The 22,130-nt window shown below is 39.4% G+C and overlaps 1 protein-coding gene across 4 annotated transcripts in view; it reads left to right on the top strand.

Moving 5' to 3' along the window:
* The window catches only part of CD86 (CD86 molecule), a 63,221-nt gene extending 50,408 nt beyond the window's left edge, over window positions 1–12,813 (top strand). For 3 of the 4 annotated variants that reach the window (XM_017891024.1, XM_017891028.1, XM_017891025.1), the window contains 3 exons: window positions 571–714; window positions 9,741–9,786; window positions 11,113–12,813. In XM_017891024.1, the coding sequence (XP_017746513.1) occupies window positions 571–714; window positions 9,741–9,786; window positions 11,113–11,209 (287 nt within the window). In that variant the 3' untranslated portion in view covers window positions 11,210–12,813. The remainder of the gene's footprint in view (window positions 1–570; window positions 715–9,740; window positions 9,787–11,112) is intronic. The other variant, XM_017891026.1, reaches the window with a different exon arrangement.
* Window positions 12,814–22,130: the final 9,317 nt, after the last annotated feature.

The raw sequence follows: 22,130 nt of genomic DNA, 5'->3' as shown, positions 1-22,130 counted from the left end.
GAGATATGCTAAAAGCCATGCAGAGGAAACCTGCTGTGATCTCAGTAGGAAAAAACTAAACAAACAAGCAAACGAAAACTAGAGGTAGGGGCCTGTGTGGAGGCTGTTCCATTTGTCCGAGTGAGAGGTGTCTGGATCAGCTTATACTGGACAGAAGAATCATCACAAGAGGAACTTCAGGGCCTGAGAACTGACTGCAGAGCGGGGTGGGGTAGCAGGCGTGGCACAAATGACTGCATGTGCAGAGCCTCAGCACAGACACCTCACCCAGATTCCAGAATCATGGGTCAGGCTGAACCTCTTCTTCCCGATCATGGTCGGTGTTATCCCCACCTCCAGGAAGGCAGGACACTCAGTCCAGGCATTTGGCCAGAGGCATGGGCTTGATTCTTAGGTCCCTGCTGAGGCCCTGAGACTGGGACTTTCTATGGCCTCCTGTTGTGGATTTCAGGCTTCTCTGGCCTTAGAGCCCTAGGGAGAGCCTGGCAGGTAAATAAAGAGAAGAGCAGCTAGCAGAAACCTTTTGTAAATGACTCTCCTGGCTGATTGAAAATTTGTGGTCATTTGTAGAGCTTGAGGACCCTCAGCCTCCCCCAGACCACATCCGTTGGATTACAGCTGTACCTTCAACAGTTATTATATGTGTGATGGTTTTCTGTCTAATTCTATGGAAATGGAAGAAGAAGAAGCAGCCTCACAACTCTTATAAACGTGGTGAGTCAGTCCTTGTCCTCCCCACAGACTGCCGCTTTGCACCTACTTCCCAAACGGCTGGCTGCCTTCTGGAGCTTGTTGTCTGAGCCTAGACTGGCAAAAAGTCAGGAAGTTGTTGGGAAAAAAGGTTTTCCCTTGGAGTTTTGAGCCTATACAAACTGGCAGCAGCTGATAATGTTGCTCTTGGACTTCAAAGAAAGGCAACACTTCTAACCTCAGGTTTACAAATGTACTTCTGGTTTCCAGAGAAAACTGATTACTTGCTTTATCTACCTCAGTTCATGAGGTTACTGTGACATATACATAAAGTAAAATGGTGAAACCATTCTTAAATGTTAAAGGTTATGCACCTGGTTGTGTTCAAGCAGGGATATTTGCTAAATGACCACAAAAATCAGCTTCTCGTCTCTAAAAAAATCTAGGTTTCTTATTAAATAAGTTAGATGAATTATTGCCCATTGACCTATAACAAACAATATTAACTTTTACTAATTCCTAAGTAATACATATCCATTATCATATATACCAAAAATAAAATCATCTATTATTTCAGTAGTAAGAAAAAATGATTACACAAACATTTTTGGTGCCTATCTTTAAGATTTTTCTATGTATCAATCTATGTTGTTTTCCATAATCAGGATTATCACAAGGGTTATTTTTCACAATTTGGATAACATATGTACTGTGTTCTAACTTTGTTATACTAAATGTAGCAAGACAATTTTCAATGCCATAAATATCATTCTACAGCATCATTTTAAACTGCTGCAAGATATTCCCTTATGTGGATACACCTTAATTTATTTATGTAACCAACATCATTATTTGGACACTTGAGTTAGTCCAATAGTTTTGTTATTATAAACATCCTCCCCACTGACTTCTGTTATAAAAATGTTTAATGGGGACAAAATGGTCCCTAACTTCATAATAATGCCATGCCTTTTTGTAGTTTGGGCTGGTTCGAAGATAAAATTGGACTTTATCTCAGTAATTGCCTCCAGTAGTAATTAGTTTGGTGCTAATAATTAAGGTAACCTTCTTACTCACTTATGGTAGAAAGCACAAGATGAGTATTGCCTCTGGCCAGCATCTTGTTTTTCAGTATACTGATTTTAAAATCTATCTAGAAAATAGATGGATGACATTAGCAGTCATTCATTGCATCCTGCTGTACTTTAAAAATAAGAAATTGGGGAGCAATGATCAAATTTAAATAAATTAATACAAAGCATGTGGCAGAGCCATTCAAACTGCCAATGTATGGAGTGTGCTGAGAGATTTCTATGATATAAAAGTATAAAATTCATAGCACAGATGTAAAGACATATCATGCTTGTCCAGGCTTTGACTTTTCAAGGTAAGAGTTTTGAGCTTCACTTTCTTTCAATCTCATTGCCATTTAGAATTAGTCAAATATGAAGAAGTGACTTACATCTTGGGAGTAAGCTGTTTCCTAAATTTTTCTTCACCTTACAATGATCAGCTTACAAATGAAACAAAGAAGGGATAGAGAAAAAGATCAAGGATGTTTCTTCCCCCATGAGGCAATGAGAAAAAAATCAGGAGAGTAGATAGGGGAGATAAAGACGATATGTGTGTTCACATGAGAGAAGTTAGAAGGTGGTTAAATAAGCTCTGTGGGTACAGATGAGATGGTCAGATTGGGTTGAGTGGCACATATATGACCTCCAAGAATGTAATGAAGAATATTGGTAAGAAAAAGTTATTTGTTCAGACAGTCATCCATGCCAGTGAGTTTGATCAAAGAGAGAAGCCTTGCTATCACTGTAGGGAGGGAGATGCAACAGGTATAACTATGCCATTATAGATATGAGATATTTGTAAATTTGGATTTTGTAACTTCAGCAATATCTACCCTTGCTTTGTGGGTACTCCTGGCATTGGCTATGTGATAGGCAAAATAATGCCCCCCACAAGATGTCCATCTCCTATACTCCAGAACCTGTAATATGTTATCTTACATGGCAAAGGAACTTCACATAGGTGATTAAGGCACCAAGCTTGAGATGGTGAGAGTAGCCTGGATTATCCAGGTGGGCCCAATGTAATCACATGAGTCAGAGAATCTTTCCTAAATGGGATAGAGAAATGAACTGGAAGGAGGAGGAGAGATATGAAGCTTGAGAAGCTCAACCCAGCATTTCTAGCTCAACCCAGCATTTCTAGGAGGAAGCCATGAGCCAAGGAATGTAGGTAGCTTCTAGAAGCTGGAAGTGGCTCTCAGTTGACAGCCAGCCATTAAGGAAATTAGGATCTCAGTTCTGCAACTATAAGGAGCTGAATTCTGCCAAGAGACCAATGTGGAAACAGCAGATCCCTCCACAAAGACACAAGCTTACTGATAACTGGTAGGAATTTCTCCAAAAGTGGAGCTTCCTCCTACTCCAGTATTAATCCCTTTCTTGGAGGAGACAGCCCTCAAACTAACTTGGCACCAAAAGTCCTGTCCAATGTTTTCTCATTATAGTTTTTCTATGTCTCAACTGCACATATTTACCCTGTTTAGGCTGTTGAAATGAATAAAAGGGAAATGCCATAGTTATTCTAGCCAGTTTCCAACCTCTCTTCTCTTTTTTTGTTTTGTCAAATAGGGCAGATAAGGCATGAGAATTTGTAACTACGAATTACTGTCTTTTCCGAAACAGAAATCACCCTATCAGCTTACCCATTGGGAGAAAGACAAAAATGAACTGTTTCTGAAAACAGTTGTTTCATATATTTTGTCTGCTTTCTAGTTGTTTATGGAAAGAGGGCAATTCCTATAGCAGTTAATCTTTTGTTGGAGGAAGCAGAAGTCTATTTGATCAAACCCTGAAATTTTACTTCCTCATTTGGGTCTTGTGTGACTGAAATCTGTATATAATGCCCTAGCAACAGTTTTTACAACTTGCCTCCCTAGAACAAACCTCAGCTCTTTCAGGTATGATTTCTTAAAGGTACAATGTCTTTTTCAAAACAAATTATCATTATTATTATTTATTCATTTTTTTGTGAGACAGAGCCTCATTCTGTCACCAGGCTAGAGTACAGTGGCACGATCTCAGCTCACTGCAGCCTCTGCCTCCCAGGTTCAAGCGATTCTCCTGCCTCAGCCTCCCAAGTAGCTGGGACTACAGGCGTGTGCCACCACACCTAGCTAATTTTTGTATTTTTAGTAGAGACAGGGTTTCACCATGTTGGCCAGGATCGTCTCAATCCGTTTCTAACCAACATTTAAACAGAAATATTCACAGGCTTAAAAACTGAAAGTTAGTGATATCATCACATTTTCCCTTCAAAATGCTAAATTTGTAATCAAATTTAAAAGTTTAGAATCTACCTTTTAATTATCTGCTTTCATTTTTTTGATAGTGGCTTTTTTTGATATGATGACTATTTTGTCATGGGTATAAAAGGATAATTTATTTTGTGTTAGTCTGAAGACATCTGAAATACTGTATTCAACTATAAGTACCATTTTTTTACATTTATAATAAGATTATTTTCAACATTTTATTTCAATAGTTTTTTGGGAACTATTGAACTAAACTAGGTGATTTTTGCTTACATGGTTAAGTTATTTAGTGGTGATTTCTTAAGATTTTGGTGCCACCCATCACCCGAGCAGTGTACACTGCACCAGTGTGTAGTTTTTATCCCTCACCCCTCCCACTCTTTCCTCTGAGTCCCCAAAGTCCATTGTATTATTCTTATGTCTTTGCATCCTCATAACTTAGCTCCCACTTACAAGTGAAAACATACAATGTTTGCTTCTCCATTCTTGAGTTACTTCACTTAGAATAATGGTCTCTAGTTCCATCCAAGTTGCTGCAAATGCCATTATTTTGTGTTCTTTTTTTGTGGCTGAGTAATATTCCATGAGGTATATATGCCACATTTTCTTTATCCACTCATTGGTTGATGGACATATAGGTTGGTTCCTTATTTTTGGAATTGCAAATTGTGCTGCCATAAACATGCGTGTGCATGTGTCTTTTTCATATAATGAATTCTTTTCCTTTAGGTAGATACCCAGTAGTAGGATTGCTGAATCAAATAGTAGAGTTCTACTTTTAGTTCTTTAAGGAATCTCCACACTGTTTTCCATAGTTTTTGTACTAGTTTACATTCCCACCAGCATTGTAAACATGTTCCCTTTTCACCACATCCATGCCAACATCTATTATTTTTTTATTTTTCAATAATGGCCATTCTTGCAGGAGTAAGGTGGTATCTCATGGTGGTTTTAATTTGCATTTCCCTGATAGTTAGTGATATTGAACTTTTCTTCATGTTTGTTGGCCATTTGTATATTTTCTTTTGAGAACTGTCTATTCATGTCCTTATAAACACCATTATTTTTAAGAAGAAACTTTACAAAAGTAAAACATAGCCAGATTTATAAAGCATCTGGGAGTTCAGTCAAATAAGAAATAGCTCAAGTAACTGATGATGCTTCACCTGAAAGAAGGCCTAGAGAGAACAGAGATGCTGTCTTCAAATATCTGAAAAGCTGCCATAGGATGCAAAGATTGAGCTTAATGGTATGACTCTGAAGGGCATCTCAATGAATGAAGGTTATAAGAGGGTGTAAGGAATTAAGAGAGACTTTTCTAACAATTAAAAGGTCTTTTAGGCCAGGAGTGATGGCTCACGCCTGTAATCCTGGCACTTCTGGAGGCCGAGGCGGGCAGATCCCCTTAGGTCAGGAGTTCGAGACCCACCTGGCCAACATGGTGAAACCCCATCTCTACTAAACATACAAAAATTAGCTGGGTGTGGTGGTGGCCACCTGTAATCTCAGCTACTTGGGAGGCTGAGACAGGAGAATCGCTTGAACCTGGGAGGCAGGGGTTGCAGTGAGCCAAGATCGCACCACTGCACTCCAGCCTGGGTGAGAGAAGAACACGATTCCGTCTTAAAAAATATAAATAAGTAAATAAATAAATAGTCTTTAAAATTTTACAGAATAGACTTCTGCTTCCTCCAACAAAAGATTAACTGCTATAAGAATTGCCCTCTTTCCATAAAAAACTAGAAAACAGACAAAATATATGAAACAACTGTTTTCAGAAATCAGATGACAGAGAGCAGAAAACTGTAGTCCCTGAGTGAAGGAAAGAAAAAATGAGATAAGCCCTATGATTGCTCCAGTTTACTGCCTGGAGTCAGTGTCCAGGCTGCTCTGAAGGCAGGGGAGCCCTGATACTGAACTAGGAAAGACATTGCAAGAAAAGAAAACTACAAACATCTCTTGTGAAATGCTTCACAAAATTAGCAACTAAAATCTAGTAGTATGTTAAAAGTATAATACATCATGATCAAGTGGGGTTTCTTCAAGAAACACAGGTAAGCTCAACATTCAAAAATCAGGCAATAACCTTTACTACATAAATAAACTAAAAAGAAAAAGCATATGATCATGTCAATGGATACAGGACAAGCTTTTGACAAAATTAATACCCATTCACAGCTTTAAATGGAAAGAAAACTCTCATAAAATAGGAATGCAAGATGACTTCCTCAACCTGACAAAGGACATCTACCAAAAATTCTTCTGTTAACATATTTCATGATAACAGACTGATTGCTTTTACCCTAAGATGGGGTATAAGGGAAAGATGTCCACTCTCTCTACTTTTGTTCAACATTGTCCTGGAGGTCGTAGCCAGAGAAACAAGACTAGAAAAAGATATAAAAGACGTAGAGATTGGAAAGGAAGTAAAACGGTCTTTTTACACAGATAATGATCATGCTTGTAGAAAATCCTGAGGAAGCTATCAAAAACCTGTTAAAACTGATAAGTGAGTGTAGCAGAGGCACAGGATACAAAGTCAATACACAAAATCAATTATTTCTATATACTAACAACAAGCAATTGTACATTGACAAAAAATTAATAGCATTTACAGTAGCATCAAATAATATTAAAAACTTGGAAATAAATTTAACAAAACAAGTACAAGGCCTATATACTGAAAACTATACAATATTACTACTGAAGAAATTAAAGTAAACCAAAATAAATGGAGACATAGGCCATGTTTATGAATCAGAAGACTAGATGTTGTTAAGATATCAGTTCTCTCCAAGTTGACCTATGAATTAAATGTAATCACAATCAAAATCCTCGTAAGCTCTTAAATAGTTATTAAAAATCTTACTCTAAAAGTTATAGGGAAATGCAAAGAACCTACAATTGCCAAAACAATTCTGAAAAATAAGAACAAAAGTTAAAAATACAAAATTAGCTGGGTGTGGTGGCGCATGCCTGTAATCTCAGCTACTCCGGAGGCTGAGGCAGGAGAATGGCTTGAACCCAGAAGGCAGAGGTTGCTGTGAGCTGAGATCGCGCCACTGCACTTCAGCCTGGGCAACAAGAGCGAAACTCCGTCTCAAATAAAAAGAAAAAAAAAAAAAAAGGTGGACTTAACCTACCTAATTTCAATATTTACTACATAGTAATAGTAATTAAGACAGTGTGATATTGGTAAAGGGACAGACATATCAGTCAATGGAACAAAACAGAGAGTCAAAAATAGATTCACACTGTTGACAAAGGTACCAAGGTAATTCCATGCAGATAGTCTTTTCAACAAATAGTGTTGGGACAATTAGATATCCACAAAGAAAAAGTATGAGCCTAGACACACACAAAGTAATTTAAATATTAAGAATTAAAATGAAAAGACTTCTGAAAGAAAACAGAGGAGAAAATCTTTGTGACCTTAAGTTAGGCAAGTCTTCTTAGATAAGACACAGAAAGCAAAAACCATATCATAAACAGATAAAATGGATGTCATCAATATTGAAAACTTTTGTTCTTTGACTTTGTTTAAAAAAGGAAAAGTCACTGGGCGCGGTGGCTCATGCCTGTAATCCCAGCACTTTGGGAGGCCGAGGCGGACAGATAACAAGGTCAGGAGATCGAGACAATCCTGGCTAACACAGTGAAACCCCGTCTCTACTGAAAATACAAAAACTTAGCCGGGCATGGTGGCGGGCGCCTGTAGTCCCAGCTACTCCGGAGGCTGAGGCAGGAGAATGGCGTGAACCCGGGAGGCGGAGCTTGCAGTGAGCCGAGATCGCGCCACTGCAGTCCAGCCTGGGCGAAAGAGCGAGACTCCGTCTCAATCAAAAAAAAAAAAGGAAAAGTCAAACCACAGACAGGGAGAAAATGTTTGTTTGCAAAATATATATCTGATAAAGGACTTGTATGCAGAATATGTAATTACATATTGCTACTCATTAGTAAGACAATCCATTTAATAAAAGGCACGACACGAGAGACTTGAGCAGATACATAACAGAAGAAGATATACAAATGGCTGATGAGCACAGTCACAACATCATTAGTCATCAGGGAAGTACAAATTAAAACTATAATAAGATACCACTGCACACCCTCTAGAATGGTCTGATAAACATCAAGTGTTGGAGAAGATATGAAGCAACTGAAACTCTCATGTACTGCTATACAACCCAAAATCCCAGACTTTTACCAAACAGAAATTTTAAAAATATATAAAAGCTCATACACAAATGTTCATAGCAGCTTTCTTCATAATACCAAACCTGGCATCCTAAATTTACATCAGTTGGTGAATGCATAAACAAATGGTGGTATATTTATACAATGAAATACTGCAAAGCTATAGAAAGGAATGGACTACTAACAATACACAAGAACATAGACACATTTCAAAAGCATTATGCTAAGTGAAACAATCCAGGCACAAGAAGAATACACATTACACAATTTCATTTATATGAAATTCAAGAAAAAGTAAAACTATTGTAAGTAGATTCATGGTTATCCATGGGATGGGGGAAAGGAATCAGCTGAAAAGGAGTAGAAGGGAACTATTTTGGCTTATGGAAATGTTCTTGATCTTGATTGTGGTTACGATCTTGGTGGTTACGTGACTATATATATTCGTTAAAATCACCAAACTCTATACTGAAAATGATTGGAAATGATTGGGTTTTGTTATTTATTAATTATACCTCCATAAAGCAGATTGTTTTTATCTTTTATTTTTATTTTATTTCAATAGATTTTGGGGAACAGGTGGGTTTTCGTTACATGGATAAGTTCTTTAGTGGTGATTTCTGAGATTTTGATGCACCTGTCACCTGAGCAATGTCCACTGTACCCAATGTGTAGTCTTTTATCCCTTATCTGCCTCTCACTCTTCCCCCTGAGTACCCAAAGTCCATTATACCATTCTTCTGACTTTGTGGCCTCATAAAAGCTGATTGTTTTTAAATACACACATACACACATAAAAGAGAACTTCCACTGACAGGAAGTGTTCAAGAATACTCTATTTAGTAAAGACAGAATCACAAAACCAACAGAGGTATTGTTGAGTGGATTCTTGTGGTCTATAAATACCTCCATGGACACTCAGTTTAGCAACCTGTTGGGCTTTAAGTGGGACAATAGCATCATCACAACAGTCAGCCTAGAGAAGTTTACATCCCAAGTTGTGTCAGTATCAAGTCCCTATCAATAGCAACTCAGGCTTTGTGAGGTCTAGCTGGCTAGAAATTTCCCACTTGGGCTTGTCCATGCAACATTGTATAATATTCTTAGCACCATCTGGCTAGTCCATTTAGGCATCAACATCTTCAAGACTTCTTTTCCTCCTCCTTCTAAACCTCGCTTTCAGAAAAGGATTAGAAACTCTTCCAATCACAAAATGATTGCTAAAACTAAATATATTACCCCCCCCAATGGTATTTTTTGGTTAGCCAGGATAGAGCTACAAGCGAAAAATATATTTCCAGTGTTACAATTTAGGGCACAGTGAGCAAGGGAAGGCATATACTTTTTGAATGCAAGAAACTTCTTCCCAATGCCCCTGAAATTGCATCATTTAAATAACTGTCTCTTCCATATAAAAAGTCACAACAATTTCTCTCTGAGTCCCAGAACTCTGAAGCCTTTTCAAACTTTCCTTCTTTTGGTGTCTATGAGGAATACAATTTTGAAGATTGGTCTTGGTGTCTTTCAGGAACCAACACAATGGAGAGGGAAGAGAGTGAACAGACCAAAAAAAGGTAAATCCTGACCCTGAGACATTGATGAGAGAGGTATAATCCCCAGAGTGCCTGTTACTTGAATAGGCTTATGCCTAAGGCATGTTGAGACTTCAACAAACTTGAACTAATAGAGAGGGAGAGGAAAATAAGACTAGTTAAGACCTAGAAGAAAAGAACCTGTTAATGGATGACAGGGTATCCAATGCACAATGCCCAGAAAGCATGACAAGCTCCATCATGGTCAAGCAAAAGTCAATACCAAAGATTTCAGAGGTGGTGAACCTGGGCTGCAGTAACCCCAGTACCTAGCACAGTGCCTAGATTAGTGGGCATCCTACATGTGTGGAATGAAAAAATGAAGAAGTGGGGAATGATAACATGTTTGCTTCAGCCTGAGCATCTTAGTATTTGCTATGACCCTGTTTAGATGTTCGTCTGCTACCTCTTTACCTCATTCTTCAGATCTTGCCTCAAGCAGCACTTTCTTAAAAACCCTTTCCCAAACTAGAAAATGTCCATTTGTTACAGTGTCATGTGGATCCCTTGGCTTTTTCTTAATAACACCAGATTATGCTTACATATTTGTGTAATTATCTTACTAAACTCTATAAACTAGACTAAACTAAGTTCTATGAAGAGCAGAGACCATACCAATTAAGCTCATCATTGTGCTGCTAGCACTTAGCATGGTGCCTGGCATATAGCAGGTTCTCAATAAATGCTTATTGAAAGAATGATTGATGCACGATGAATACATAAAAGTTCTTGGCGATCAGTCCTTTCACAACGTGAAAGATAGTCTGTACCTCTAGCCCTCCTGAGAAATTAAACTCTCAGGAATATTAAGACGCTGACTGCATACCCATAGGATCAAAGCAACCCTCAGTAACAAGCCTGGTTTCAGAGACAGGGTCATAACCCCCAGGGTGCACAGACAACCAAGAGTGCCCAGCACTAATCCAGATATACCAGCCACTGTGATTCTAGCAACAAGACTAATAATTCCGGGCACCCTTGGACAATGAGAAAGGGTGCTGAAATCCTGTCTACCCTGTCAGATTCAGTTTCAGAAATGGTCTGGAAGAGCCTGAAGAGGGCAGGCAGCAGAGAATCAGCAGAGGGCATGGGAAGGGCCAGGCAGAAATAAAGGGTAGTTGTTGATGCATAGACAACAGTGTAGACCATGGTTCTTTTCTCTTGCCTTCTCCACCTTTCTCTTCAATAGTTTGTTTCTCCTCATTGCTGTTCCAATGGCAACCTCTATTGTGCCCTATCATTGAAATCTAGAAAAGAAAGTAGCTCAACTGTGAAATATCACCTAATCTTTTCTTCTATTTTTTCCAGAGAAAAAATTAATGTAACTGAAAGATCTGAAGAAGCCCAGTGTGTTTTTAAAAGTTTGAAGACACCTTCATGCGACAAAAGTGATACACGTTTTTAATTAAAGAGTAAAGCCCATACAAGTATTCAGTCTTTCTACCCTTTCCTTTGTAAGTTTCTGGGCAACCTTTTTATTTCTTCCAGAAGGCAAAAAGACATTACCATCAGTAATAAGGGGTTTCCACGACTTCCTCTAAGTGGAATAGCCTCCCTGTAACTCCAGCTCTGCTCAGTATGCCAAGAGAAGACTAATTCTCTTATTGCCTCTTTACACTTCAGAGCACACTTATGGGCCAAGCCCAGCTTAATGGTTCATGACGTGGAAATAAAATTTAGGACCAATACCTCCTCCAGATCAGATTCTTCTCTTAATTTCATAGATTGTATTTTTTTAAATAGAACTCTCAGTTTCTGGAAAACTGCCTTTTATCTGCCCAGATTTCTAAGCTGGTGCCCCACTGAATCTTGTGTACCTGTGACTAAACAACTACCTCCTCAGTCTTGGTGGGAGTTATGTATTTATGACCTTATAGAGTTAATATTTTGAAACATAGAGATCTATGTACTGTAATAGTGTGATTAGTATGCTCTAGAGAAAAGTCTACCCCTGCTAAGGAGTTCTCATCCCTCTGTCAGGGTCAGTAAGGAAAACGGTGGCCTAGGGTACAGGCAACAATGAGCAGACCAACCTAAATTTGGGGAAATTAGGAGAGGCAGAGACAGAAGCTGGAGCCACTTCTGTCTGGGCTGTTGGCTAATACTGAGGAGGCTTGCCCTGCCCAACAAGCCCTAGTGGAGAGAACCGAATAAACACGAAAGTGCTGGAGCTTGTGAACCCTGTTTTTCTTGAAGAACTGACAAGTGAGATGGCCTGGGGAAGCTGTGAAAGAACCAAAGAGATCACAATACTCAAAAGAGAGAGAGAAAAAAAGAGAGATCTTGATCCACAGAAATACATGAAATGTCTGGTCTGTCCACCCCATCAACAAGTCTTGAAACAAGCAACAGATGAACAGTCTGTCCAAATGGACTTAAGATAGACAGCAGTTTCCCTGGTATTCAGGGAGGGGTTTTGGTGATGCCCAAGTTATTGGGATGTCATCTTCCTGGAAGCAGAGCTGGGGAGGGAGAGCCATCATCTTGATAATGGGATGAATGGAAGGAGGCTTAGGACTTTCCACTCCTGGCTGAGAGAAGAAGAGCTGCAATGGAATTAGGAAGACCAAGATGGAGATCACCCAGGGGCTTACTTAGCCTACAGATGTCCTACAGGCACATGGGCTGGCCCAGCATAGAGCTAGCACATTTGAGCTGGATGATTGTTTTTGCTCAAGGCAACCAGAGGAAAATTGCATACAGAGACAGGTATACCGGGAGAAATGACTTTGGAAACCTGGCTCTAAGGTGAGATCAGTAAGGGATGGGGCAGTCTCTGTCTAAACCTAAAGAGAACTCTGGGGGGGGCCTGAGCCACAAAAATGTTCCTTTATTTTATGTAAACAACCTTCAAGGGTTGTAGACTGCCATGCTAGATAAGCTTGTCCATGTAATATTCCCATGTGTGTACCCTGCCCCTGCCTTGATTAGACTCCTAGCACCTGGCTAGTTTCTAACATGTTTTGTGCAGCACAGTTTTTAATAAATGCTTGTTACATTCATTTAAAAGTCTACATTTTCTGCTTTGGCTTCAAGAGTACTACTCAACCCTTGTGGTCTGATATTCCCCACTCTGTCCTCTGAATGTACTTCCTTTCTCTTTACACCTTCTCTTTGCTAGAAGCCTCTGATGCATCCTATATCTTCTCCTCCTTTTCCACTACCATTATTTGAAAAAGGAGGCTTGTATACTTCTATATGTTTATCTCAGTAATGAGTCAGAAAAGAATCAAGTAAGAATGGTTGTTTTTGAGGACAACTAAGAAATCTGGAATAAGAAAGGGAAGCTTACTTTTGAGTTTGTAACCTGTAATGTGTAACTTTTAAATTATACGCTTATATGTACATTAAACAAAAGTTTAATGTAAAAATATTCCTTGAAAACACCATGATTATAAAATAAGTGCATATATACATACGGCATGTGAGAGGAGCCAGGAAAACTCTGGACCAAAGAAAATGACCTAGACTCTGTGAGGGCAGAAATGTGTTTAATTTCTCACCAATGGATCCCAGGTACCTAAGATAGTTGTTTATCCTATTGTCCATCTTTTTGTCTTTTGTTCTATTTCTTAAAGATTTCCTCAACTTCATCTTCTAACTTCTGTTGTATCTTTATTTCTGCTATCATGTATTCTTTTCAGAATTCTTTTTTGTTCTCTCAAAACATATCTGTTTAAAGATTGAATGAAATATTAACATGCCCTATGGTGAGAACATCCCTCCTTTGTACATTAAATTCACTGAACTACTGTATTCTAAGACTAAGGGAAAGAAAAAGGAGGTCGAAAGAGGTCATTAGGCAAAATAGTACTAGCTAACGTTATTTCACGTTTACCATATACCAGTCGCTCATCTAAACCTTTAAACTCATTATCCTGTTTAATCCTCACAATGACCCTGTGACATAGGTAATGGAATATTATGCCGATTATGCTGAGAAAATCTAAACACAGAGATGAGTCAGAGTAATTTACCCAACACTGTTAACATTGTAAGTGGCAGAGCTCGGTAACAGGCAGAGGTTGGAAGAGTTTGGAGGGCTCAGAAGAAGACAGGAAGATGTGGGAAAGTTTGGAACTTCCTAGAGACTTGTTGAAACGCTGATAGTAATATGGACAATGAAATACAGGCTGAGGTGGTCTCAGATAGAGAAGAGGAACTTGTTGGGAACTGGAATAAAGGTGACTCTTGCTATGTTTTAGCAAAGACACTGGTGGCATTTTGTCCCTGCCCTAGAGATTTGTGGAACTTTGAACTTGAGAGAGATGATTTAGGGTATGTGGCAGAAGAAATTTCTAAGCAGCAAAGCATTCAAGATGTAACTTTTGTGCTGTTAAAAGCACTCAGTTTTATGTATTCCCAAAAATATGGTTGGGAATTGGAACTTATGTTTAAAAGTTTGGAAAATTTTGGAGCCTGATGATATGATAAAAAGAAAACCCATTTTCTGAGGAGAAATTCAAGCCAGCTGCAGAGATTTGCATAAATAACAAAGAGCCAAATGTTAATTGCCAAGACAATGGGAAAATGTCTCCAGGGCATGTCAGAAGTCTTCACAGCAGCCCTTCTCATCACAGGCCAAGAGGCCTAGGAGGGAAAAATGGTTTCCTGGGCCAGGCCCAAGGCATTGCTGCTTTGTGCAGTTTCAGTACTTGGTGCCCTGCATCCCAGCCATGGCTAAAAGAGGCCAAGATGCAGTTCAGGTCATGCCTTCAGAGGGTGCAAGCCCCAAGTTTTGGCAGCTTCAGCACAGTGAGCCTGCAAGTCAAGAATTGAGGTTTGGGAACCTCCCCATAGATTTCAGAGGATGTATGGGAACACTTGGATGTCCAGGACAAAGTTTGCTGCAGTGGTAGGGCTTTCATGGAGAACCTCTGCAAGGGCAGTGCAGAAGGAAAATGTGGGGTTGGACCTCCTACACAGAGTCCCCACTGGGGCACTGCCTAGTGGAGCTATGAGAAGAGGGCCACCATCATCCAGACCCCAGAATTGTAGGTCCACCAACAGCTTGCACCATGCACCTGGAAAAGTCACCAAAACTCAATGCCAGCCCATGAAGGAAGCCAGGAGGTAGCTGTACCCTGCAAAGCCACAGGGGCTGAGCTGCCCAAGGCCATGGGAGCCCACTTCTTGCATCAGCATGACCTGGATATGAGAGATGGAGTTAAAGGAGAAAGTTCTGGAGCTTTAAGATTTCACTGCCCCACTGGATTTTGGACTTGCATGGGGCCTGTAACCCCTTTGTTTTGGCGAATTTCTCCCATTTGGAATGGGTGTATTTACCCAATGCCTGTATGCCCATTGTATATAGGAAGTTACTAACTTTCTTTTGATTTTGCAGGCTCATAGGTGGAAGGTACTTGCCTTGTCTCAGATGAGACTTTGGACTTGGACTTTTGGGTTAATGCTGGAATGAGTTAAGACTTTGGAGGACTGTTGGAAAGGCATGTTTCGAAATGTAAGGCCATGAGATTTGGGAGGAGCCAGGGGTGAAATTATATGGTTTGGCTGTGTCCCCATCCAAATCTCATCTTGAATTGTAGTTCCCATAATCTCCATGTGTTGTGGGAGGGACCCAGTGGGAGGTAATTGAATCGTGTGGGCAGTTACCCCCATGCTGCTGTTCTCATGACAGTGAGTGAGTTCTCATGAGATGTGATGGTTTTATAAGAAGCTTTTCTGCCTTTTGCTTGGCACTTCTCCTTCCTATCATCCTGTGAAAGAGGATATGTTTGCTTCCCGTTCCACCATGATTGTAAGTTTCCTGAGGCCTCATCAGCCCTGCTGAACTGTGAGTCAATTAAACCTCCTTCCTTTATAAATTAGCCAGTTTTGGGTGTGTCTTTGTTAGCAGTGTGAGAAGGAACTAATAAATACATTAACCTAGGCTTGAAAGCAAAGAGTCATCTCTGATGACTGCATTCAACCTTTCCCTCAGCACCCACTGCTCACTCCTTCCCTCCTGTCTCATTCTGTTATCAGTCATCACCAGGCCAGGAAAGCATCCTCCCACTTTCACATCCACCTCTTCTTTTCTCATTCAGGACCTTATTTATTCATACCAAGAACATGACAGTCACTTCCCAACTGATCCCAGTCTCCTGTCTCTCTTACCCTGCATTCTGTCTAACACACCAAGGGAAACAAGAAGGTAAATAGTGAAAAGAAGGTCTCCCTCACATTCCCTTTCCCTAGCCACACAACTTTGATCTCCAGCTTCCTGGGTATCCATTCATAGTCACACTATGCCTATATTATAGGTGTGTGTACACACACATACACATATTCCCCTTATTCAGGCAGATTTGGTTTTAATTTACACCACAGTCTAAAGAAATCAGAATACTCTTGCTAGGATGATTGACATCACTCTTCAGTGTAATCCTTCATATTAAAAACATACATCTGTATGTATAAGTTTTCATTCTCACCAACATTCTAGCATTATTGTGGATCTTTTAATAAAAGTGAGATTCCATTGGATTTTACTATGTCTACCTGCTCACTTCAGAAGAAAAGATACTTACAGATGCAGAATCCTTCACTGTCCTTTGACATAAAGTTTCAAACCTGCTCCAATCGGAACAAGTTACACCCTAGGTCTGGTAAGCAACAGTTACCCTGAAGGGATCTCCCAATTCCTACGACTATATAGTTGTCTTTCTTGATTTACCCCCTCACTTTGATGGTGCATATCCTTCAGTAGCTTGCTCCAGTAGCTTTCTGAGAAAGGATCTGTGGGAAATATATTTAATGAAATTTTATGTGTCTGAAAATGTCTTTATCTTACCTTTCTGCTTAACTATTAATAATAATTTTCCTTTTTTCCTTTGTATAAAAATTTGGATTGGAAATTATTTTCATTGTCCAGTTTCCAGTGTTGCTCTTGAGAAATCTACAAATATTCTGACTCCTTATCTTTTTACATGTAAGCTTTTAGAATCTGCTTAGTGTTCTAAGATTTTGTCATGAAATGCCTGTTTGTCCATTGTGATTAACACTCAAACGGACTTTTATTCTGGAAACTCATGTCCTTCCCTCCAGGAAAATTTTCCTGAATTATTTCATTGATTATTTTTTCCCCTCTATTTCACTAGTCTCTCATTTTAGAAAGTCAGATTCCTGAATGTTGAATCTCCCAGACTGATCCTCCAATTTTCTTATTTTCTCTCCTGTTGTCCATACTTTGTTTTTTGTTCCATTTCCTAGAGATTTTCTCAAGTTTATCTTCCAGCCTTTCTGTTGTATTTTTTACTTCTGCTATCATGTTTTATTTTCAGAGTTCTTTTTTGTTTTCTGAATGTTTCTTTTTGCAAGGAACCTGTTCCTAATGGTTGAGATATTATCTCTTAACTCTCTTAGGAAATCAGGTTGTTTGTTTTTCAAAATGTTATATTCCAAGTTATTTCTTCCTGTTTGTTTGTTTTGATCTATATCATCCATGTTAAAGGATTCCCCAGCTGTCTGATGATCCTTGATTGTCTGTTCATGATTAAGAGTGAAAAACTAAAAATTTGGAAGATCTGAGTTTATGGATGGGTTTGTCAATTTTAGTTTCATGGTAGACGGATCTGGAGCAAGACATTTTAGGAAATCATTTTAGGTCTTTTTTGAGCTGGTAATTTTTCAGTATCTTGCATGGAAGGTGGAGGTATAGCTGCTGGTATTTTGGGAGCCAAGTGAGAGAAGAGGGGTGGATATGAGTAGTAATGGAACCTCTGCATTCCTTATTCAGTACGCATAAATTTACTTACTCCATGTGTTTTTAGTATGATAGCCCTATCCTCAAATGTGTGAGATGTCTCTCTATTCAAGCTCTCTGCTTTATCCTCTCCAGAGAACAAGATTCCAAACTTCTGCTGGGGTGGGAAGAGGGAAGTTGCCCAGTGGTGTTGAGTGGGAAAAGGGAGTGTAACTCCAACTGCTGCTCAAAGAACTTTTACAATCCCCCTTATTTTGGCCCTCATGATTCCCTCAACTTTTGCCCTCAATGGATTACCAGTCCTGCCAGTTCCAGAGGCTTCTGAGAATTCTGGGGCATAAATTGGGTTGTTTCTTAGGTTTCCCCACTGTTCTGGCTTGCTAAGTCAATTAGCTCCTCCTAGTTAAGGACTTTGGTTTCTCACCCTAAGTGTGATTTGGTTTAGGTTTAGTTCCTTAAAAGAGCTGCCTCTCCCATCCAGGGTAATCATCCCCCTACCCATCTCTACCTCCTGGACTTATTATTTCAGAGCATTTACACCAGACCAGCTCTTTCCAACCAATAGGAAGCCACAGAAGGTAAAGGTGCTCCATGTATCTACCCCTTTATTTTAGCAGGCATCCTTGTTAACTAAGCCAAACCTCTCATTTCATGAAATCATATACTTTTAGAACTTAAAAGAAGTCAAACTATCCTTGGCTCTCCTGGAAGATAGGGGCCAGGTATCACAAGAGTTGGGAAGCACGGTCTGGAGAGACAGGAAACAGAAAACAAATGCTGGCATGCACAAGAATGTGTAGAGTGTTGGAAAAGGTGAAGTAGAATAAAAAAGGAGAAATGCGTGTTTATGTCAAAATTTCTGAATCTTGCTATGCTTTAAGTTTGATAGTATGTAAAAAAATGCTTCTCATTATGTAAACCGTTCTCTCTGTCCCTTATACATTTCTTAAGAAATTATTTTCTTGTAAACAGTGCATTAACAAGCATGAAGGATAAAAGGTATGGATCATGAAGGAAACAGAAAAGAGATCAGAATCACTAGTTTTTATATCTTATAAAGAAGCACATAAGATTCCCCACTTCTCAAACTATTTCCTGTTAATCTACACTTTCAATTACAGTGATTAACAAATTTTCTTTAGTGGATGAGGAAAAAGGAACATATCTCAGTATTTGTAGGACCCTACACGTGTAGGGTCTAAATCAGAATCACGCGTTTGGGGGAACCACAGACACCGTGTCTACTAATGATGTCTTCAGAGAAAACTAAGTTCTGTCCTGGCACAACTTATGTTTTCCTATCCACACATCGCAAGCACAATGAAGTACTTTTTTTATAAACAAGTGTAACTTGACAAAGATTTGAGCACTCAGAACTTTTTAAATGACTTTATTGTGAAGCCTTTCAAAAATATACATGAACTTATTTCAGAAAGTGGTCCTCACTTGCAGTAATGCCAGATCAACACTACTTGTAGCATGTGGCAAAGTGGTTTCTATTCCCATGGTCAAATTATAACATTGACTCTGAGATTAAACATTGTGAACTCAGTTTCCTAAATATAGTAAAGTACAGAGTAAAAAGACATAAATTGTCCTAACAGTCTATTAGAAATGGAAGAAATTCAGAAAGCAATGAGGAGAACCTTCCCATTGTATGTGGCAGATGAGGGCAGAGAAGGGAGTAATTCACCCAACACCAAAGAGAGCCATGACCAGAACTCAGGTTCCTGATTTTTCAGTCCAGGGTTCTTCCCACCCCACTGCGCCCCACTAACCTTCCTGTTAACCAAAAGAGCTGGAAAATGAGTGTCAACAGAGCATAATGAAGGAAGATTGTGGACTTCAGGTCAGATAGACCTGACACCACTACACTTGACCGTGTGACCTTGCCTTAATTACTTAATCTCTCTGATTTTCAGTTTTCTTATTTGTAAAATAGGGTTAATAATATCTACCTGCCTTACAGGATCAAGGGCAATCCAAAAGATGAGGATTATACTGTTTAAAAAAGGAAAAGAAAGAAAAATCAAACAGCCACAACAAACAAGCAATTGGGTAGCTTGTTTCAACAGGGTGGGCTTGAGGATGGCGAGTGAGCATTAGTAGTGGGAGGATGGCAGCTTCATGTGAGGCTGATGTAGGAGGAGCTATAGGTTGGGCTGTACATGGATTAACAGGTGTGGGCTTGGATTCTTTCATATAACACTCAGCCCAGAAGTCTTCCAAACACCCTGCTGAAAGCCAGAAATGCTCCTACAACTCCTCGTGCATCAGCCTCACATGAAGTCCCATTCTCAGGATCTCAACCTAGGGACTGAGATGATTCATGCTCTCACCTTATACATATGGAACTTTTCCATCTTTACCTTCTGAGACCAAAGCCAAGTTCCTGGGACCTCCTTTATCTTTTCCTTTCTCAAGATTATTTCCAGACAATCAATAGTATCTACTTCTTTGTGAAGATAACAGGAAGCTCATTCCTTACTAAATATAACATGAAATTCTAAGCAGTTAAGCTGAGAATAAAAAGGATCAAAGGCTCCCAGTCAAGATTTTTGAAAGCCCTTGTCTTGAGGAGCAGCCGTGTAGAGGATGGTTTGTATCGGGGAGGGCTGTGCAAATTGGAGGGAGGGAAACCAATTAGGAAACAGACACAGTTAACTTCAACAAGTTTGGCATTTCTAAGGAGTTGAATTAACAGAAGCCTCCTGAAATTTCTAGATTAGATCCTGGTACCCAAGCTTATTAGACCAGGAGCAGGACAAGGTAGACTTCATAACAAAAGTAAACTCAAATCAGAGGGAAATACAAACTAACAGGAACTGCTTTATTGGAGATGGACCACAAGAGCTTTCTGCACTCAAATGATATGGGGAAAATGAAATCCCAAAATATAATGTTGGAAAAGTTGGATAGCCCAGGCACAGCTAGCAGATTGGAAATAGTATTAGAAATCATAGTTTTTTATTTAGTCACCAGGTTGAAAAGATCCTTTTCTTTAGCATAGACCCAGCACAGGGGTGAGGTAGGGGCTAGTTTCTGGTATGAGAGACCAGAGGAACAGAGCATGGAGCAAGAAGCAGGAGCTGATTGCTTTCTGATCACTAACTGCCAAATAATTAAATCATTTTCTTAAATTCATATTTTGCAACCCAGAACATATACCTGAAGCTTATTATTAGAACATGTTAGGGTATAGTTACAATGCTAACTGGTGACACAAACTAGTTACATGCTGTTTCCACCAGTCTATCTGCCACTTTTTAACTACACACATCAAGTATTTGCCCCCAGGCTTCAGGCCTCAACCTCTGTAAGAACAGTTGAGCTGTGTCCACTTGATGGAAAACAAGTCTATTCCACTTTTGTTTCAAAAGTTAACCCATCCAATCAAATAAGTTCCTTTACCCTTCTTAAAACACACACACACACACACACACACACACACATTTACTAGTTTTCCTCCAATTTTCAATATGTTTGTTGAACTCTCTTGGAGTTACAGTCTTGGAATATTTTGAGACTCCTGTTATCAATTTAAAAAGAAAAGAAAAGGAAGGAATGCTTTTAAAAAAAACAATAAATCTTGTTCCTGTGTCCAAACCAGCCATGCATATTAACGTGTGTGACTGTTCTCAGGGTTTAAAATGTTTTAGCTGGGAAAACATATATTGTAGAAGACTTAAAGAAACAAGATGGCATAGCAATGAGAATTTTAAGAGTTTTCATTCTCCCTGAGAAATTACTTATATCGAGAACTTATTAGGGGTAGTTTATTTGCAGCAGGAAATATAGGTATGATATAAGAAAACTCTTGATCATCAGGGTCTTAGGCATTAGAAACATTCAGATGCTATGATCCTATACCTAGAAAACCCCATAGTCTCTTCCGAAAGGCTCTGGATCTGATAAACAACTTCAGCAAGGTTTCAGGATACAGAATCAATGTATCCAGGGTACAAAGTAACATTTTTATATACCAATAACATCCTACCTAAGAAACAACTCAAGAATGCAATCCCATCCACAATTGCCACAAAAAGAACAACATACAGCTAAACCAGGGAAGTGAACAATCTTTACAATGAGAATTACAAAATACTGCTGAAAGAAATCAGAGAAGACACAAACAAATGGAAATATATCACATGCTCATAGATAGGAAGAATCAATATTGTTAAAATGGCCATGCTGCCGAAAGCAATTTACAGATTCAATGCTATTCTTATCAAACAACCAATGACATTTTTCACGGAATTAGAAACATCTATTCTAAAATTCAGATGGTACTCATGCAAGGCAGACGAGCCTCAAATTGGGGCTTATCCTGGGAGAGTCCTTGGCTTTGCTCAGGAAAGAATTCAAAAGTGAGTTGGTGGCTCACACCTGGATTCCCAGCACTTTGGGAGGCCGGGGCGGGCGAATCACGAGGTCAGGAGATCAAAACCATCCTGGCTATGGTGAAACCCGGTCTCTACTAAAAATACAAAAAATTAGCCGGGCGTGGTGGCGGGTGCCTGTAGTTCCAGCTACTTGGGAGGCTGAGGAAGAAGAATGGCATGAACCCGGGACGCGGAGCTTGCAGTGAGCCGAGATGGCACCACTGCACTTCAGCCCG

The sequence above is a fragment of the Rhinopithecus bieti genome, unplaced genomic scaffold (genome assembly GCF_001698545.2).
Source record: "Rhinopithecus bieti isolate Rb0 unplaced genomic scaffold, ASM169854v2 scaffold_759, whole genome shotgun sequence".
NCBI lineage: Eukaryota > Metazoa > Chordata > Mammalia > Primates > Cercopithecidae > Rhinopithecus > Rhinopithecus bieti.
The sequence above is the reverse complement of the archived record's forward strand: the minus strand, read 5'-3'. Positions and strand labels throughout refer to the sequence as shown.